This window comes from Peromyscus leucopus, chromosome 10 (genome assembly GCF_004664715.2).
Source record: "Peromyscus leucopus breed LL Stock chromosome 10, UCI_PerLeu_2.1, whole genome shotgun sequence".
NCBI lineage: Eukaryota > Metazoa > Chordata > Mammalia > Rodentia > Cricetidae > Peromyscus > Peromyscus leucopus.
In genome coordinates, this window is record NC_051071.1 from 31,851,506 (window position 1) to 31,870,760 (window position 19,255).

Consider the following 19,255-nt stretch of genomic DNA (forward strand, 5'->3'; position numbering starts at 1 on the left):
TAAAGTATTTTGGTTTCACAATGCTGTTATCAAGTGCTTATTTGACTTACATTTGGGACAAGATGAGGAGGCAAATTCAAATGTCAGAGAATGACGACTCAGAAAGACGTAGTTTCTTTTCATCCCTAAGAAGATGGTAAATTTTAACATTAGTTCCCACTGAATGAACCTTCTGTATACTCTTGAGCTTAGTCGGTATTTCTGGAATTTATTCACTAGTTTCACTTTTCTAAGCATCAAGACAACTCGAAATTGAAAAATAAGAACATGCAATTCTTATTTTATTACGTTGTATGGATCCGTTATTATTGAACTACAGTTAAGTGTGTTTTTCTCTATGGAAAATGTTCCTGTGGAAGGAATTACACAGGATTAAGTCCTTCCAGCGCTCCTCGGAGCTCTACATGGAAAGCTCCTTTCTCTTCCATTTTGCAAGTCTCAACAAGTCCGCTGCTGAGTCACAACCTCCTCCCCCCCGCCCCCCTCCATGTGCGAAATCTTTCTCCCTTGGAAATTAATAAAGCTTCGGAAATATTCTGATTAGAGTCTCCCGGGGAAAGGAGGGAGGGACGCCAGAATGAACTTGGAGAGGAGGAATCCGGCACACCCGGGTCACCGTGACAGCAGCGCACCCACAGGCGTGCTGCAGCCGGGCTGGGAGCTGGCCTGAAAACCTATTCAGTGCAGGCGTGTGCGACAACCTCGCAGAGCCCGGGCAGCCCCAGACTTTGTTGCCCTTGCTGAAGTGAACACATTTGCTAGACAGGGCTCTGGTGCTTCGCGTTTTACCCTGAAAAAAAAAAAAAGCCTTCTCGCCGCGGCAGGGGCCAGTGACAGCTCGCGCGGGTCGCACCGGAACACCGAGCTCAGGACCTTCCCGGATTCCTGCAGCCAAGAACCTTAGTCCTTAGAGCAGGTCCGGGGGACAGCGGCCCCTCATCACGTGACCCCAGGGGCTGGGAAAGGGCGGGACCTGAGGAGGGGGCGCGTGCGACCCGGGGGACAGGAGGGGCGGTTGCCCAGGAACCGTCCGCAACGCCCGCGCGTGCTCGCCTCGGTGCGCACGCACGCGCGCGCGCGCGCACGGCGCTCGAACCCAGGGGAGGTGCCCGTCCCAACTTCAACCGGCCTTTTCTCCATTCCGCCCTTGGCGAGGTCCGGGACTTGAGGGACAGGGACGCGCCCGCGCCCGCGCGCGCCCGCCAGCTCGCCGCCCGGACAACGCATGCTAATGAGGGGCGGGGCGGGGCGGGGCCGGAGGGGCCGGCGGCGGCGGCGGCGCGCTCGCGCGTGCCGGGGACAGGGAGGGCGGGGCGATTGTGAGGTGGCTGCTGACGCACGTTCCGGGGTTCTTAAGCGGCGAGGGCGGCGGCGGCCGAGGCAGCGGCGGTGCCGGAGCCGGTTCCGGGAGGCGGCGGTGGCCTCCGTGAGGGGCGGCGGGGTCCAAGTCGGTGCCCCGGCTCAGTCACAGTGTCCCTTTCCCACTGAACCCCCCTCCTTCCACCACGGCCGCGCCGCCAGGGCTCCCGGGGTTTCCTAGGCGGGGCAGGGGACGGGGTGCGTCTCCTGCCGCGGCCGCCGGCCCGATCAATGCGGGACTTCGGGTTCGGGGTGCTGCACACTGCCCTGCTGCGCAGCGGCAGCCCCCGGTCCTCGCCCGGCGGCGGCTCCTACCGGCCCTTCGCCGCCGGGCCGCCCGCCACGCCCTTCGGCCCGCTGTCGCCGCCGCCGTTGCCTGTCACCGGCTTCTCGGAGGCCGCCTCCCCCTTCGCCATCCCCTCGGGCGGCGGCGCGGCCAGCCCGGCCGCAGCTTCCTCTTCCTCCCCGCTCGTGGCGCATCAGCAGGCCGTGCAGGATGAACTGCTGCTCGGGCTGACACAGCAGCCGGCGAGGCCGCTCTCGGGGGCGGCGGCCGCGGAGCAGCTCCCCAGCCACCACCCCGGCGGCGGCACGAACGCGGGTGTGACCCACCTCCTCCCCTCCCAGGACTTCAAACCGAGTCTGCACCACCCCTCCTCCTCCTCCGCCTCCTCCTGCTGCTGCTGCCGCACCTCCTCCCCGCAGGACTTCAGTAAGCGGCAGCAGCAGCAGCTGAGCAGCCAGAAGAGGAAAGAGTTGAGCCCGCCACACCGTCCCCACCCTCCGGACGCCAAGCCGCCGCCGCCACCGCCGCCGCCGCCGCTACACTGCCCCGGTCGCTTCAGCTCGCCGCCGCCGCCGCCGCCACCACCACCGCCCGGGCCGCTCCTGCAGTCGGCGCCGCTCGCCCAGCGCCCGCAGCCGTTCAGCCTCCCGCACACGCAGCACCTCCCGCCGCAGGACTTCGCCCCGCGGCAGCGCCCGGCCGATCTGCCCCCGCTCCCGCAGCTCCCACCCTCGCCGCCCGCAGCCCCGCGGCGCCGCCACGGAGGCGCGGGAAGCCCTCGCCAGACCCCGGCCGCGGGCGAGGGCAGCGCCGCCGAGCCCCCAATGCGGGCTTGCCCCCCTCGACGCCGCCGGTGAACCCCGCACCGGGCTCCATGGAGTCGCCCAACCACCCTCTGCTCAACAGCCCCAGCACCCTCCTGCCCGGCGCGGCGCTCGGCACCAGCGCCTTCAGCAGCCTGCAGAGCCCGGACCTGCCGCACCCGGGCGGCGGCGGGGGCGGGGGACCCCCGGAGGCGGAGGGGGAGGCGGCTCCGCGTCTCCGCCACCGCTGCCCGGTTTCGGCACCCCTGGTCGGTGCAGACCGCCTCGCCGCCGCCGCCCCAGCCTCCGCCGGCGTCCCAGCAGCAGCCACCCAGCAGCCGCCGCAGCCGCCCCAGCAGCCGCCGCAGCCACAGCCCCGGGCTCGTCGGCCGCCACCCCGGGCGGCGGTGGCGGCGGCGGCGGCGGCGGCGCGGGCGGCTCTCTGAGCGCCATGCCGCCGCCCAGCCCGGACTCGGAGAACGGCTTCTACCCCGGGCTGCCGTCGTCCATTAACCCGGCCTTCTTCCCGAGTTTCTCGCCGGTGTCGCCGCACGGCTGCGCGGGGCTCAGCGTGCCGGCCGGCGGCGGCGGCGGCGGCGGCGGCTTCGGCGGCCCGTTCTCGGCGCCCGCGGTGCCCGCGCCGCCCGCCATGAATTTACCTCAACAGCAGCCGCCGGCGGCGGCGCCGCAGCAGCCGCAGAGCCGGAGGTCGCCCGTCAGCCCGCAGCTGCAGCAGCAGCATCAGGCGGCCGCAGCCGCCTTCCTGCAGCAGAGGAACTCGTACAACCACCACCAGGTAGGGAGCCCGCCGCCCCCTCGAGCGCCCTGCGCCGGGGCATGGCGGCGGACCCGGGGCCGGGGCAGTGCGCTCGGGCGGGCGGCCGGGCGGAGAGAGATGGGCTGGGGCTGCTCCTGCCCCGGCGTGCCCCCCGAGGGGACCGGAGCGGAGGCTGTTCCCTTCTTGAGTTTGCTCCGTGCAGCACTAGGGGAAGCCCAGGCGGCACCTGCAGCCGCACCCGCGGGCTGTCACGGGCAGGGAGGAACTGTCAGGCGGCGCGCGGCTGCCGGCCGCGGGGCTAGGGTGCTCTCGGTGTCTGCTCTTTTTAGTGTTTGGTCTCATCTTAGGGATTGGGAGGCCAAGGCACCCCTGAATCTAGGATTAATGTGTTTCCTCCTAGATGTCTCCACATGGGGTGTGTGCCGGGATCATGGGGTATGTGGCATTATGAAATGACACCCAGGCAGGTTCTTTGCTAGTCTGTGCCCTTTCTGACTTCTGACTCAGGATCTTTTCTGTTACTACTCCCTTAACCCCCGCCCAGTGCAGATTTTGGGTGGCCGCTACGTTTGTTGATGTAGAGAGTTTTGTTGCTATTTAATGGAGTTATCATTTATTGTGGTGATCATTCGAAGTCCAGTGTCGAGATTAAGAACTGTCATGGAACCCAAATGTGACTTTAACCGGTTCTTACTTCTCAAACTTTTCTGTTGACCGAAGTTTTCAAAAGCGAATGCTGTTTAAATTAACCAAAGTATCAGCTAACAGTTTATCGAAATTAACCCAAGTAGAAGCTAATAGTTTCGTTGAATCGATGTTTTCTCCCCAAGAATGAGGAGTGTGACCTATAAGGAAGAAAAATACCGACATCTGAAATAATACTCCATTTCCCATGGTTTATATGATCTTGAACAACTGTCTTTTGTGTGTCAGGCTCTTTACTTTTTAACTGGTAGTTCGCCGCAGAAATTTATAGGTAATTTTGAAATCCCAAAGTCAAAGTAGAACGTTATCAGGATGTATGTCGTGACTCATATTTAACTGCAATATGTGCCAATAAACAAAAAGAAATGGGTCTTACCTCTGAGTGTAAGAGGTCACACGCTTTCATATGGAATTTTAGGTCACTGGAAAAGAACTTTGAACTGTGAGTCATTTAGTAGGCAAAATAAGGCCCTGCTGCGTGAGATAATTCTGCCGTGACTCCTTAGCTGTGCTTTTTTTTCAACTATGTGGAAGGAGAAGGAGGCTATATATGTTCATGATTGTGTTAGCACCTAAAATTCTGTAGTAGCATCCATAGGTACTGGATGTCAAGTTTTTACATTTTTCTTAAAACTGTTTAATCTTAGGATTACCATGTTTATTGAATTTTAGAAAGGATATGGTCTGTATTTCCACTGTCTAAATATTAGGAGAAAATTACTAGTTTTAGTTTATTGATAGTAGAAATACTAGCAATTCACAGTTCCCTTTTAAAAAAAGAAAAAGGTCTTATATCGTAAAATTTCCTTTTTTATTTTTTGACGATTTGGCTTTTCTTGCCATAGGATCTAGATTTTGGAATATGATTTTGCTTTTGAGTGTCAATGAATTTAACAGAGACTTGCATTCAGATTGTTAAGAATAAGCAACACTGGCGATTGTTTATTGTATATCTCAGTGGATCCACCTATGGGTGGCACTGGATAATTGCTTTAACAGTTCAAGGATAATTAAGTGGAATGAAAAAAAATACTGAAAGAAAAGCAGGAATAAAATACCTTAAAAGTTGAATTAACAATTCAGGAAAATGAATTTTTTCCTGCACTGACCTGTCCTTAAAGGCATCTTCACTTCATGCTAATGTTACCACTGTTGGATTTTTCAGAGTAGCCCAATCTGTTTGGGAAGACTAAGATCTAAAAATTTGGCTCCCATAGCTGAGACAATTAAGACCATTTAACTAATACTAATTTAGCTAGTGGAAGATAGGTTGCTTGCAGGTTCTTCAAAGTCAACTTCAGCTTTAAGAATATTTTAGTAACCGTCAGGAGACATCACTGTTTTTAGCAGATAGGATACAAACTTCCCTAACTCTAAGTAAATAGGATATCACGTAGGAAGATCCCAAGACTTCTTTCCTTAGCCCCTTAAGAAATATCGTTAGCTTTTATGTTTCATTTTTTTTATGATCACACTAAATTCTTAGCTGAGTTCTAAAATTTGACTTTGAATTATAAGCTCTCCAAGGCCTGTAATTGAACTAGGTGTGTTTTCCTCAGCCTCTTCTGAAACAATCTCCTTGGAGCAACCATCAGAGCAGCGGTTGGGGCACTGCGAGCATGTCCTGGGGTGCGATGCACGGCAGAGATCACCGCAGAAGTGGAAACATGGGCATTCCAGGAACTATGAATCAGATATCTCCACTGAAGAAACCGTTCTCTGGTAATGTTATAGCACCACCGAAATTTACCCGCTCTACTCCGTCACTGACTCCAAAGTCGTGGATTGAAGATAATGTGTTCAGGACAGACAACAATAGTAACACACTCTTACCCTTACAGGTAAGAATGGTATGTAAATGTCCTTACTTCTAATGTTAACCTTTCAAAATAGGAAGCGGGGTGGTGGAGGTAGCACTGGCAGTATAGGAAGATTAACAGAATTAGAGATAAACAAAATTTAAGCATATCATTTAATTATTAAAGGGTAAAACACACAGAGAAAACAGAGATGTAAGAATTTCTCTGTAAACACACATGAATGAAAATAAGCTTCCAAACATTTAAGAAAAGATTTCTTCCATACAGATTGAAGCCTTTAAGTGGCAGTTCCTTAAAAATGCTTGTTAGTTATTTCTTAATAGACAACCAAAACTTGTCTTTTTTGATAATATAAGCTGAAACATTCTGTAACTGTAGTTGTACATAGATTTTTCTGTGATCAGCTGTTTACTTATTAGAATGTTCTTAATACAGCTGTGATTGTGCCACAATAACATTAAGACTCTTTGAATCTAATTCAAATTGTCTCCACTGGTTCAGTGACTATAAATATATATGTATGTAATTTTCCCCACTAAATATAACCTAATATTAATGGAGATCATTTTTCCTGGCCTGTTTAATGTTTTGTGACTCTTGCAAATGAGATTTAATTTTCCTCAAAACCTTTAGAGGACAGAACAAAAATTTAAGATAGAAAGAACTTGGATTGTTTTTCGTTTCTTTGGTTTTTGGTTTTTTTGTTTGTTTGTTTTTTCTTGGGTGGGATGGGGAAGAGAACTGCTCATTTCTGATGCAAACTTCTATGCTATTGAAGGTGAGATCTAGTTTGCAGTTGCCAGCTTGGGGCTCAGATTCACTCCAAGATAGTTGGTGCACTGCAGCCGGAACATCCAGAATAGACCAGGTAGGCGGCACAGTGTGTGCTTCTCAGGGTCCTGGCTAGGAGTTGAGTATTTACATTATGAATATGAGTGATCATTTGCTTTTCAATTATGCCATGTAAGCATATTCCAGAGATTATTGAAACAATTTAGTTGTTAAACATCTCTTGATTTAAATTCTCAATCCATTCATTTTCAAATTTAAAAGATTTGTAGTCATATTTTGAAATCATAAAAAAATTGGTTTTGATTACAATGAATTATGTATCCAAGAGCACCTGACTTTAAACATCAGTCAAACTAAACAGATACTATCTTCCAGAATTATCTGCAATAAAAATACAAACTATGTTTATTTAACATCCAGCTTTCCATTTTATGTTTTAAGAAATCTTCCAGTAAATGTTTGTCATAAAGTCTGATGCATTTGTTTTGAAATATGTCTCTAAATAGCTTCTGTTTTAATTTAGTTTTCTTACCTTTATAAAAAAAAACTTTGTGGTATAGTATTTTTATTCTAAATTTTATTATTGCTTATATCCTACAAATTACCTTCAAGACCTTAGTGATTTAAAAATGCTGTCTGTCTTTCTGCACACTGAATTTGAGTGTATACTGGTACCAGGTCATGAGGATGATTATATGAGGAGCTTTTCTTATAGCTCCCAAGTTTGATCTTCATTTTGAGATTTTGTAAGTTAAGTGAGTGGAGCTGTGTAATCCATAGCTAAGGCAATTCCTGAAGTAATTGATCCACATGAACTGATTGTTACGAAGACTGTATAGGCATATTAATAACAGAACATTTTATAAATAGCATCATAATCTGGAGGACTAGCACTAGCTTGAGTAGTCAGTCATTAGCTGTTGTTGTAGACAAGTCCTGACTTTATCGAAGTTGTCCTGCCAGGATCTCGGCATCAGAATGGTAGTTATCTTGTGTTTTTCAGCTTGTTATTTTGTTACTGTAAGCGTCCCACTCATCCATTTCTATTCTCTTTTTCACTCGGTCCCACTTCACCTGTATTGTGGTACCACTGTCATTGTTTAAACTGAATCCACGATTGCTCAAAAGAAGTTAGGTTGGGAAAAAAAAATGATTGTAGTTATTTTGAAGGTGAAAAGGGAAATGTTTTCAGAGAGGAAAAAGCATAATTTTTTCACGTGTAAGTACAAAAGCCCCGGGCTTTGTCTATGACACAGCAGCCTTTATGAGTGTGTGTGGGGGGGGGACTTGTGTTCAGTTGAGCTCTTGCACTAGAGTAGACAGAGGTGATGGTGAAGGGGGCATTTTATGACTCAGTTCTGGGAGTGACGGAGTAAAATGCTTTAGCCTTCCTATTTCAACTTCAAAGCCACCGTACCTTAGCCTGTTTTATAACTTAGGATTTTAGGTAAATTTTTTTTTTTTAATTTTGGCTCTTAAAGATATATTTTCAGGTAAACCTTGCTGAGTAATTAGTATTTGTACAGAAGTGTGATGTGATGGTGTATAAAAATAGGTGATGGAATTTGAACTGAACTGGAAGGCAAGGCATTCCCAAACCGGAATCTTCTTCCTTGCATTCTTTACCACTGGCTACAGGCTTTCATCTCTAGGTCATAGCCTCATCTATAAAGAAGGATCATGATGAACAAGGTCATGTAAAACCTTGGCAGGCCAGGCCTTACATATTCTCTGATCTGTTTCGCTATTGTTTTCCTCCCTGGTCTCACAGGCCTCCAGTCCCCCAGCCTCTGTGTGTGTGTGTGTGTGTGTGTGTGTGTGTGTGTGTGTGTGTGTGTGTGTGTAAGTACAAGGGGCTTAGGACCTGTGGGGGAGGGGAGACTAAAGCCTTAAAATAAGACATTGCAAGTATATATGACCTTATTGCCTTCTTTAAGTACTCAGATGGTCTTTATTATACAGTCTGTTCAATTTCCATCTTTCCATAAAAATTTGTGGTATTTGAAGTTCTTAAAAACACAATGGCAGCTATGTAAACTAGCACTTTTAGTGTAAAATATAGAGTATTTGGCAAACTTAAAATACTTAAAATGCTTAATCACTTAAGTAATTTGAGATTTTATTTTGTGATCCTATAAATTTTAATATTAGTAATTTTTTAACAAGTATATTATTTTAAACCATATAACTTTAGTTATGGTTTATATTTCCTTTAGTCTGAAATGAATCAGGTCTACAATGTAATAAATTACAGAACTAACATCTTCATTCAGGATACTTCAGGCATGACCTTCACCAAGATTTGGAGATGTAATTAAATTCAGTAAATGGAAAAATATTTTCATAGGTTAATTTATTTCATTTGTTTCAAGTAAAATTTTACAATTTTTTATTTTCAATATTTTTTATGGAAAAACTTCAAATTTAAAACATTTTTAAAGCACATGTAAATTATACACATTCCTGACTTTAAAAATTGTTTTTTAAATGCATGTGTGTATGCATCTGTGTTTGGTGTATGTACATATGGAGATGAGGATGATAAGGTGTTGTTCCTCAGGATTGCTGTTGCCTCCTTTGAGACATGGTCTTTGATTGGCCTGGAGCTTACCAATTAGACAAGCTGACTGGCCAGTGAGTCTCCTGGATCCTTCTGCCTCCACCTCCCCAGCCCTGAGATTACAAGAGCTCTCCACTCCCATGCTTGTGAGGCAAGCACCTTACCACCTGAGCTACCTGCCTAGCCTCTTATTAGATGTTCCTACTAATTTCTCATAAGCCAAATTTTCTTTGTTCTTCTTTGCTTTTGAGAATAGGCTCTTAATTTATAGTTGAGGCTGATCTCAACTTTGGGATGTCCCTGCCTCCATCTCTTGGGACTGAAACTATATTAGGTGTGGCCAAAATTTATTAATTTGAAAATGCTTTTAGCATTTTGTAAGAAGTCATGCTCAAAACTATTATGTATCGATTTCCTCAAAATAGAATTTTCCATGAGACATTTAAAAAAAAAACACAATGTTTATTTGTGAATACTTAGCTGTTTTAAATCAATGTAAATTTCCTTTTAACTTAGGATGTTTATCACTTACTTTTTTTAATGTGATACTTCTGCAGTATGCCCTGAGAAACCCTATCAAAACAATGTTGGTCTTCTACTCTCTGGGCTGTTTTCAGTGTTTTCAGGGCGGGATTTTGACTGTATATCCTGGGAACTACCTTTAATCAATTGAAGATATTTTCTATCAATCAAACATCCAAATTGATATAAAGTAATAAATCACATTTGGGAGATCTTTTTCAGGAAATATGTCACTTGAATCTTTCATGGGTTTCCCTACGAAGTAGTGTGTGGTAGGAAAGCAAGGCCAGCATTTCATGACGCAGTGCCCTTGTTTCGGGGAGCCTGAACTTGCAGAATGTAGGGAGTCTTCAAACTCACACATAGCTAAAAGTGAAGAATGCTCTTTTGTTTGAGCAGAGGGTGCTTTCCTCAGGTCGTTACTGTCTTAGCCTCAGTTCTTTAAGTGCTTTTGGAATCATCTGCCTACCCTTTCATTCTCATGTACGGGTAAAGAAAAATAGTAACCCCAACAGTAGACTTCCAGAGGCTACTCTGCAGTTTCCATTTGTTCTCACTTTTTCTTGTTACTGTAGTACTCTTATTTCTGTAGAACTCCACTTAATTGATTACCAGGTGGCTTTTAAAAAATATTTTAGAAGAGGTTGTATGTGAACTTTTCCTCAGTCTGATTTTTCAAAAATGTCTTAGTAATTTTCAAACAGCCATTTAATAGTAAGTATAAGATGCATTGCCATGAATTTCTATATTTGTTAGTATGTCAGAACTGTAGTGTTCGTCTTTATTTCTAAATTGCCTCAAGTCTTCCTTCTAATTTTAAACTGATAACAATTTAGGTGAGTAAATCTGTTCCTAGTATCCTTACTTTAGAAGAACATATACTTGTTTTATAGCCAAATATAAATCATTAAATATAATTTGTTTTAAACTATTATCTTGAAAAGATAGTCCTGAACTGTAGCATGTCTTCTTCTAAATATTTAGGGTATAGAAAATAAAATACTTTAAGTACTTATACTCTTAGAACCTACATGCTATATCATAAAAGTATTAATGTTTATTTTACCAGTTTATGTATTAATCCTATCTTAAATACACTTAAGAACTTGAATATTACAATAGTCTTCCATTCAGTAACTAGAAATTCACTTGATAGCGAAGCTATTTTAGTATCTGATAGTTGTTCCAGTTTAGTCAATTAGCAGATTCTATAGAGGATTCTAAGATTTAGTTCTTTATAATTACCATTTTAATAGCAGTCTTTACACTCATACAGCTCAAATTACACATTTTATAGTGATTTTATGGTAGTGATAAAGGAGTATTCATTTAACAGACACTTGAAAGCTGAATGTGTATGATTAGAAGGACTCTAGCCTTAATTACTTTAGAAGTTTAGTGGGAGAATCCAGGAAATGTGCACACGGTAGAGTAGAAACAGAGATGGAGACATTAGTAAACATGTAGGGCTTGCTTGCACAAAGGCCATCCTCCTCTCGCTTCCATTTTATGCCATTCACTGTAACAATAATTTAGATCTTCTATGATTTCAAGTGGCCTATAGGTACTGTCTAGTCTGACTTGGTTATTTTTTAGAAGATGGAGGCAGAGCATAAAGAGGTCCTGTGGTGTAGAAGATCACAAAGCTTAGTGCTATTTATAATGTCCTGGACGGTAGCTTCACTGTCCACCTAATAAGTACTGAGTCAGACTCAGTTAAGGTGTGGCACCATAATATACTAACCTGCTTTTCACACAATTCTGAAGCGTGTCGAGAGTTTGGGAAACACTGCTTTATTTCACTGATTCTCTTTGTCTCCCCCACCAAGTTCACTTGTTCTGGTGTAGAGCATGATAGATGGGTATGTTGTGTGTTTAGTAGGATCTTTTACATAAAGGTCAGTAAATTGGACTTCTGTAGGTAGTTGGTGATTCATTGGAACAAGAGTCTCCTAGAAGCTTTGCATCATTCAGTGTTACTACTCACCCTTCCTAATTCCTTGTTTAGTCTACAGTGCTGATCCTGGTCCCTAGCTTTAAAAAGTATACAACCTTAATTAAACATCAAAGAGGAATAAATAAACAAACCTTATGTTTTTCTTTAGCTCTCTAGAGACCTAGTTCTGAATATTTTCTGGGTTTTTGGTCCCTTTGGAAATTCATGAAGGCTATAAACCTTTTCTTAAGAAAATAATATATGTCAATATATATGAATGCATATTATCCTAGAGACTTCTGTCATAACTTTGGACATGTGGATCCAGGTTAACTAGTGCTCTACTTGGGTTTCTGTGGAAACTGTCTGCTTACTTTTCTGATTCTTTTGTTTCCTGTGCTAATCATTTTGAGAGTTTAAGATGGCCTACCCTGCTTCCTCCACATGTACATGAATTTGCAAATTCATACATACAACAAATGGGCAGGGATGGCATTGACATAGTTTGTTAAAAGACTTCAGACTCTTTGGAGGGCATGGACCATAGCTTGTTTGGCTAGTTTCTCATATATATCATTGCATAGTCATTGAGTTTGTGTTGAGTAGAATATAGTATAAATTCTTAGGCACTAGAGAACTAAATGCTTTCTAGCAAGCTGTCAATAAAAAAAGGCTGCTGTCAACACAGAAGGCAGTTTTTTAGAGTTGGGGAAGGGAATGTGAACTAAAGTGCTTTACCTCTCCCCTCTTCTTGTGCTGACCTTCTTTTGGAGTAGAGTTGGGGGGGATTACAAAAAGTGGAAGGACTTTAGAGAGTGAGATTTGAATGTAAATATGCAAGGCATTCATCCTTTTTCTGACATTAGTATTCTACATTTGATTTTTAGTGTATAGGATGTTTATGCATTCATCGTTTTGCAATTCCAATGACTAAGTCAAGTTTTAAGTGTGTGATAGATGTTTAAAGTATGGTGCACTTATTAAATTCTTCTCAAGATACTTATTTTCCAAATGCCAATATCTGTCTTCCTAGATATATGAAAAAAACATGAAGCAACTGAAAATGTTTTCTGTGTATAATATTTGTGAAAATAATCTGAGAGATTTCTCTGCATTCAGTTAATACTGCCAATGAAATTACATTAATTTTATATATTTTAGAGATGAATGTGCTAAAAATATTTTCCCTTAATAAGTGACATTGTAGTAGACAAGAGACTTACATATCAGTATTTTCTTGGGATACAAGTTTTAAGTAGTAATATATTAATTAAGTGTCCTGTTTTATGTAAGAAAGAATATATGTCTTTAACTTTTTCTTGAAAATTACATAGATCTTATATCTTTTCTTTTTCTGTCTTCCAGGATCGAAGTAGAATGTATGATAGCTTAAATATGCACTCTCTGGAAAATTCTCTTATTGATATCATGAGAGCAGAACATGATCCTCTCAAAGGTAGGTGGCAATTTATAGCATCAATTTCATGTCATACGTTGGTTTGTCTGCTTATGAAAAATTAACACTTATATAAATTAATTTACTGATGGTGAAGAAATGTTTTATTTCATATGTGTTACTTTCAGTCTCTCGTCCTTTATATTGCAATTGTATCACCTTAAGGAAAGAGGAGTACTAATTGCCTAATGCATATAACAAGTCATCCAAACTTTAGCCCCTTAAAGCATCAGTAAATAGTTATTGCCACACAGTGTTAGTGTCTCAGATAGGGTTTCTGTTGCTGTGATAAATCACCATAACCAAGAGCAAAGGGTTTGGGAGAAAAGGGCTTATTTCATCCTAGAGCTTTTAGTCCGTCAGGGAGGGAAGTCGGGACAGGAATCCAAGACAGGAACCTGGAGGCACGAATAGCAGCAGAGATCTTGGAGTAACATTGCTTACTTGCTTCTCATGGCTTGTTCAGCTTTCTTTCTTATACCATCTAGGACCTCCAGCCCAAAGGTGGCACCAAAATCATGGGCTGGGCCCTCCCATATCAATCGTCAGTTTTATGGATACATTTTCTCAATTGATTTCCTCTTCCCAAATGACTCTTAGTTTGTGTCAAGCTGACAAATCAGTAGCCAGCACAGTTATTGTATTATGAATTCATGAGAATAATTGTTGTTTCTAGCTCAGAACTTTTGATTGAATCCAAATCATGAAATTCTTTATAAGTTCTCCAGTGTTAATCCTACAAATGTAATTCTTTTAGAACATTTTGCCCTACAAATTCCAAAGCTTTTTCTTGCCAGCTAAGTTGATAACAGCAATGAGATGTCAAGTCTTACTCAATATCTGGGTTTTTTTATGCATAGTTTTTTGTATCTCTAACCCTTTCATTTTAAGGAGTGTGTTATTAATGGTTGTTGATGTTCACTGGTGGCAATTCCTCAAACTAATAAGGTTATGCGTTGTGTTCTTTTGCTTTCCTGTGAGTTTTGTTGACCTTTTTGCTCTAATATATATTGTAAGGCTGTCTGTATGAGGTCTTGTTCTTATTTACAGTGATTACTGTTTGTTTACCTTGGATCTTCCATTTCAGAATAGAATCTACACTGGGGTGTGGTGGCATATGACTGTATACTAGCACTCAGGAGACCAAGGCTGGAAGGTCACCAGTTCAGGGCCAGCTTGAGCTAGGTAGCAAGACTGCCTCAAAAATAAATACACACACACACACACACACACACACACACACACACACACACATACACACGCACGCACTCACACACGCGCGCTAATAGAATTGTTAACAGTTTACTGCTAAGAATTTCTGTGTTGAATTCTGTCTTCTCTAGAAAGAAAACTACTAGGCACTCCAACACGAGATTTTCTTCTTTTACTTGCTCATTCCACTGCTTCCTGCTTTACCATATGACACATATTCTTTCTCCACACATTCTGATCATTACACTTTCATGGGGGTGGGAATGCTGGACCCCTGTACAATCTGTCTAAGCAAGGTGATGGCAAATAGAGTGTGCCAGTCCGGGTTAACCAATGCATTTGTTGTTTCCCTCTCTTTCCGGTCCTCATCTTCAGGGCAGTACTTTGTCCTCTCTTTTTATCTCAGAAAATCTTCCCCCTCTTAGATACACAGACAAACACCAACATGTTTCTCATAGGAGCAAGATGAAGCTTATTTTATCCTCTCAAAATGACTTCCTAAACCATTATTTGCTTTGTCTTCCTCACAAGATCTACCAATAGACAGGAGATGGAGAGTGCAAAATTTTTAAACGATCTCCCCGTTCTTTCTGTTATTACAAGAGGTTGTATTACTTGTCTATAGCTGCAAAACAAATAACTCAGAGTTTATCTTAAAACAGTAACAATAAGCATTTACCTTACATAATTTCTAAAGGCTAGAATTGGGTAGCAACTTGATTATTTCTGGCTAAAGGTTTCACGAGAATAGCAGTCAAGAAGTTGGTTGATACTACAGTCTGAAGCCTTAATTAGACTGGAGGATTCCTTTCCATATGGTTAGAAAGTTAGTGCAAGGCTATTGGCAAAAGAAGAAAGAAAGAAGGAAACTCAGTTCCTTGCTCTGTGGACCACTCCACAGGCCTGGTGCAGCCTTTTTATGGCATGACTGCTGGTGCTACCTCTGCCTACCCCCGCTGCCTAGAATGAAGGGCACAGATTGTACAAAAGCCCCAGTGTCCTAGCGCCTAGCCTCAGATGTAGCATACTGCTGTTTCTACAATATGGCTCAAACTATGTAAATAGGGAGAGACAAGGACCGGAAGGAACCATTATGGAGGCTGGTTACTTCAGGGGTCAAAGGCAGATCTATAAGTTCATATTTGCTTCCACTCTTAAGTGTAGAGCAAAAGATAAACTACTCACAGTGGGTGTCAGTGGGGAGAAAACAGTCGAGTAGTTGTATAGAATGTGGAAAGAGTGAAAGATTACTGATCTGGCTAAGAACAACTTCACTCATAGAAGCAACCTCTCATCCCACTTTCATCTAAAATTCTTTTTTTACTCACCTTTTCTAATACTCACCTCTGAATTTTAAGGGAGGTTTTTGAGGTATTGTATAGCATACAGAAAGCTCTTGTCTTGTTGGAGATGTACAGATAGCAAATAGTGGTGGCCAAACATGGTGCTTACTCAGTCAACTTTATACCCTTTGCTGACTGTGCACTGTGAGGAAAGCCACGTTCTCTTCCCTGTGGAAAGTATAACCTGCTGGGGAAAGACAGACAGACCATATACCAAAACTATCTATATATCTATAGAGGAGAAGGCGTTCAGAAGTATGGTAAATGGAAAGTTATTCTAATTTATATGTGGAATAAAGGGAATTCTGATACAAAGCTGGGTAGAGCAAAGATGAGGAACTATTGGAAGTGTCATTGCGTGAAAAAGCACGCATAAGGTTGTGACTTCTGAAGAACTGAAAGACTAGTCCCAGCTTATTGTTTAGGGCTACATGACACTGTTGGTTATAGCCCTGCTCATTCAGTGTTTTCAGGCATGTGCAGTCCTTTGCTGGGGAATTAGAAGCACTAACACACTGGATGTGCTTTCCTCGATCTGAGCTGCATTATCCATTCTGTAGTGTGTTTGCTCTGCGGACACTCTTTTTTCTAATGGCTGTCTGGATTCTAGGCAAACTCTGCTTTCCTTTCAAAGAATAAGTGTGGAATTTTAAATGGCTCAAGAAAATCATGCTTTGCCAAGAACAGTTTCATAATTTTGCAATTTTATATTTGCATATCTACTTAAAATAGTCTGTGATCTTTATGCTTGTGTGAATTGGTTCATTCCACTTTAAACAAAAGAACAAGACAGATCATTGTTAAGCTACCCTCCCTCCTGCCCCCAACAATTTGTAAAAAAATGGGTCTTACTCAAATTGTAAGGACAAAAAATTGAATTTCAGCTCATAAAAATTGACTTAAAGATTATGGGGAGAAAACAGTTTGTGTAACCGTTCTCGGCTGGTATTAATGACTTTTCCAGTGTTCCCTGAATAGTTCAAAACAATCAGAAACAAGAACTTAGAATGGGATTTTATGCCCATAAATATTTTGAAGTCCATGCTTTTCAAAGGAGTTAAGAACCCAAGTGGTTATTACAGCTGTATTCCTCACTGCTAAACACCTGTGTTTATGACTCTGGAAGCAAGAAGCCCTGCTGACGTTACAGCACCTAAAGAGAGATAGGAGCCGCTCTGATGCTGCGTGTGCAGTACTGGATTCTTGCTAGCTTCCTATTTTGTCTTCTGTTTCTCTCCCATTGACTTTATGAAGGGGAATAAAGTCCAAAGCCACAAAACAACTTAGATGCATTTGTAAGCATCCTGTGTGAGAAATCATATTCTAGAACTAGGAACTTCTGAGTATCCAGAGGCTCTCAAGTTCATGTCAGGTTCACTCTCCACAATTGTGTATTTTATTTTATTATTATGTTTTAAATTATTTTTTCTTTTTTCTAAGTATTTACTTTTATGTGCATTGATGTCTTGCCTGCATATATGTCTGTGTGAGGGTGGCATATCTCCTGGGAGTGGAGTTACAGACAATTAAGAACTGCCATATGGGTGTTGGGCATCAAACCTGAGTCCTCTAGAAGAGCAGCCAGTGTTCTTAACCACTGAGCCATCTCCCCAAAAGCACGTTTCTAGACAGTCTGGTATAAGAGAGCAAGGGCAAAAATAACTATGAAAATAAATTGGGAATGGTTAGTGCATTTATGTATTAAAGCAAGATAAATTGCGAAATAAAAAATTATACCAGTGATAAACAGAACATTTTTGTGACTTTGCCCTACGATTCCTCTGACAGAGAAATGCAATCTTAAAACTGTGATTCCTGAAGCCAAAATTTTTACAGCTGCCAAAAGGGGATAGACAAAAATCAGATGTATAGATTAAAAATTCAAAATCTCAAATACTGCAAAATGTAAAACTTGATACCTTGAGTAGAAAATTCTACATGCTACCTCATATGTCACAGTCAAAATTCACAATAAAATATTGTGCAAAATTATCTTCAGACTGTGTATATAAAACATAGTTTCATATGTGGATTTATATCCCATATCAAGAGAATGCATTGTATAAATATATTAAATATGTTAAAATTCAACAATATATCCAATGTCTAAAATACTTCTAGCCTCAAGCATTTTAGGTTCTATACTAAATGCTTTAAAAAACAAAACAAAAAGCAAGGGAGATGGTCTATAAATCCCACCTCTTGGAAGAGGAATCTGAAGCTACCCTTGGGTTATACATGAAGCCCTGTCTCAAAAACTCAAAACCAAAACCTATAAAATGAAAAAAGAAAGATGTGTTCTCTATGCTTTTAGGCTGTGTGATTTTTTTTTAAATGCACCCAATTTGTTTTATGAAAAAGTACGTACCACCACATTTTTTTTTTATTTCATTGATTTCTTTTTCCTGTCACCATTGGCTTTTGATAAGAAAAACATCATAACTCTAAAATAACTTATTTCTATATATTCTTAAATGTATTCTGATTTTGAAATACTCATTCTCACAATTTATGTGGAAACATTATTTACTATGTAGCTACTCAGAATTGAGTATCTTATGAAAGTACAGTTTACAAGAGTTTAAACTTCTGTTACTAGTTAGAGTATCCACATTCTAAAGGGGGAATTATAAAACTATGTGAATTTTCTTGTCTGAGAAAGCATACTTGAAACATAACATGAGTGGAGATTTTTTAAGACATATTTCTTTTTAGGTTGTAGCCTGTGTCAATAGCATTATTTGAGGGTATAGGTGTCCTTGTTTTTTCTTGGCATCATTGATGAATATTTGAATTATAAAACTAGAACTTCATTTTTAAAAGCCAAAACCTTATCATACAGAAATTACAGTGCATCTGTGCCAATTTGGGTATATGTTATTCCTTTGGAAGTCTTTTCATGGTAACACATTTTTCTTGTGATTTTTAAATAGTTTATATCTCTTTTAATGAACAATAAAACAACAAAATTCTTATGTATAGCACACATCATATATATATATATATAGTACATATATATATAGTACAATGCTAAACTGAAGTATTTGGGATGATTAGGCATATGAATTATATGAATTTTGGATTCTTGTATGAAAAGGAGTATCATAGAAATTATTTTCCTTCAAAAACATAACATTTGGGGTTGGGGATTAGCTCTGTGGTAGAGTGCTTGCCTAGTAAGCACAAGGCCCTGGGTTCGGTCCTCAGCTCCAGAAAAAATAATAACATTTAATTCCTTAAAATATTTCCTTATCACAAAAAGCATTTATTCATTAATGAAAAACTAGAAACACTAACATAAATTTTAATACTTTTCCTTTTTATATAACTTAAAATATTTGCAGTCTTCGTCATCATCTCTCCAAGCTTGTGAACCTTTTTAAAATTAAGGTGTGTGTATGCAAAGGTTAGAGTCAGCTGGTGTCACAGACTTATACTCCCTTTATCTACTTTCGGTGTCTACTTTTCCGAAGTAGCCACTTTGAGCTTTTTCCATTTTTTATCTGATTCCCTATTTAGTTGCTTTTGTATTTTATTAAGCTTTTAGTATTATGTCCTGTAGCTTACCTATCCTTAATATTTTCCTACTCTCTCCTGACAGTTATTATAAAATTAGTTTTCTAAATATTTATCCCAAAGCATTTCCCCTACTTTGTCCTCACAGTTATTATAAAATTAATTTT

General features: G+C 41.9%; 1 protein-coding gene and 1 pseudogene across 1 annotated transcript in view; one reads left to right on the forward strand and one right to left on the reverse strand.

Moving 5' to 3' along the window:
- LOC114709233 overlaps window positions 1-3,224 on the reverse strand; it is a 37,852-nt pseudogene extending 34,628 nt beyond the window's left edge.
- Cpeb2 (cytoplasmic polyadenylation element binding protein 2) overlaps window positions 1,325-19,255 on the forward strand; it is a 55,747-nt gene continuing 37,816 nt past the window's right edge. The window contains 9 exon segments of the mRNA XM_028892934.2: window positions 1,325-2,461; window positions 2,464-2,649; window positions 2,652-2,708; window positions 2,711-2,775; window positions 2,778-2,820; window positions 2,823-3,244; window positions 5,491-5,772; window positions 6,530-6,619; window positions 12,927-13,017. Coding sequence (XP_028748767.1) covers window positions 1,591-2,461; window positions 2,464-2,649; window positions 2,652-2,708; window positions 2,711-2,775; window positions 2,778-2,820; window positions 2,823-3,244; window positions 5,491-5,772; window positions 6,530-6,619; window positions 12,927-13,017 — 2,107 coding nt within the window. The 5' untranslated portion in view covers window positions 1,325-1,590.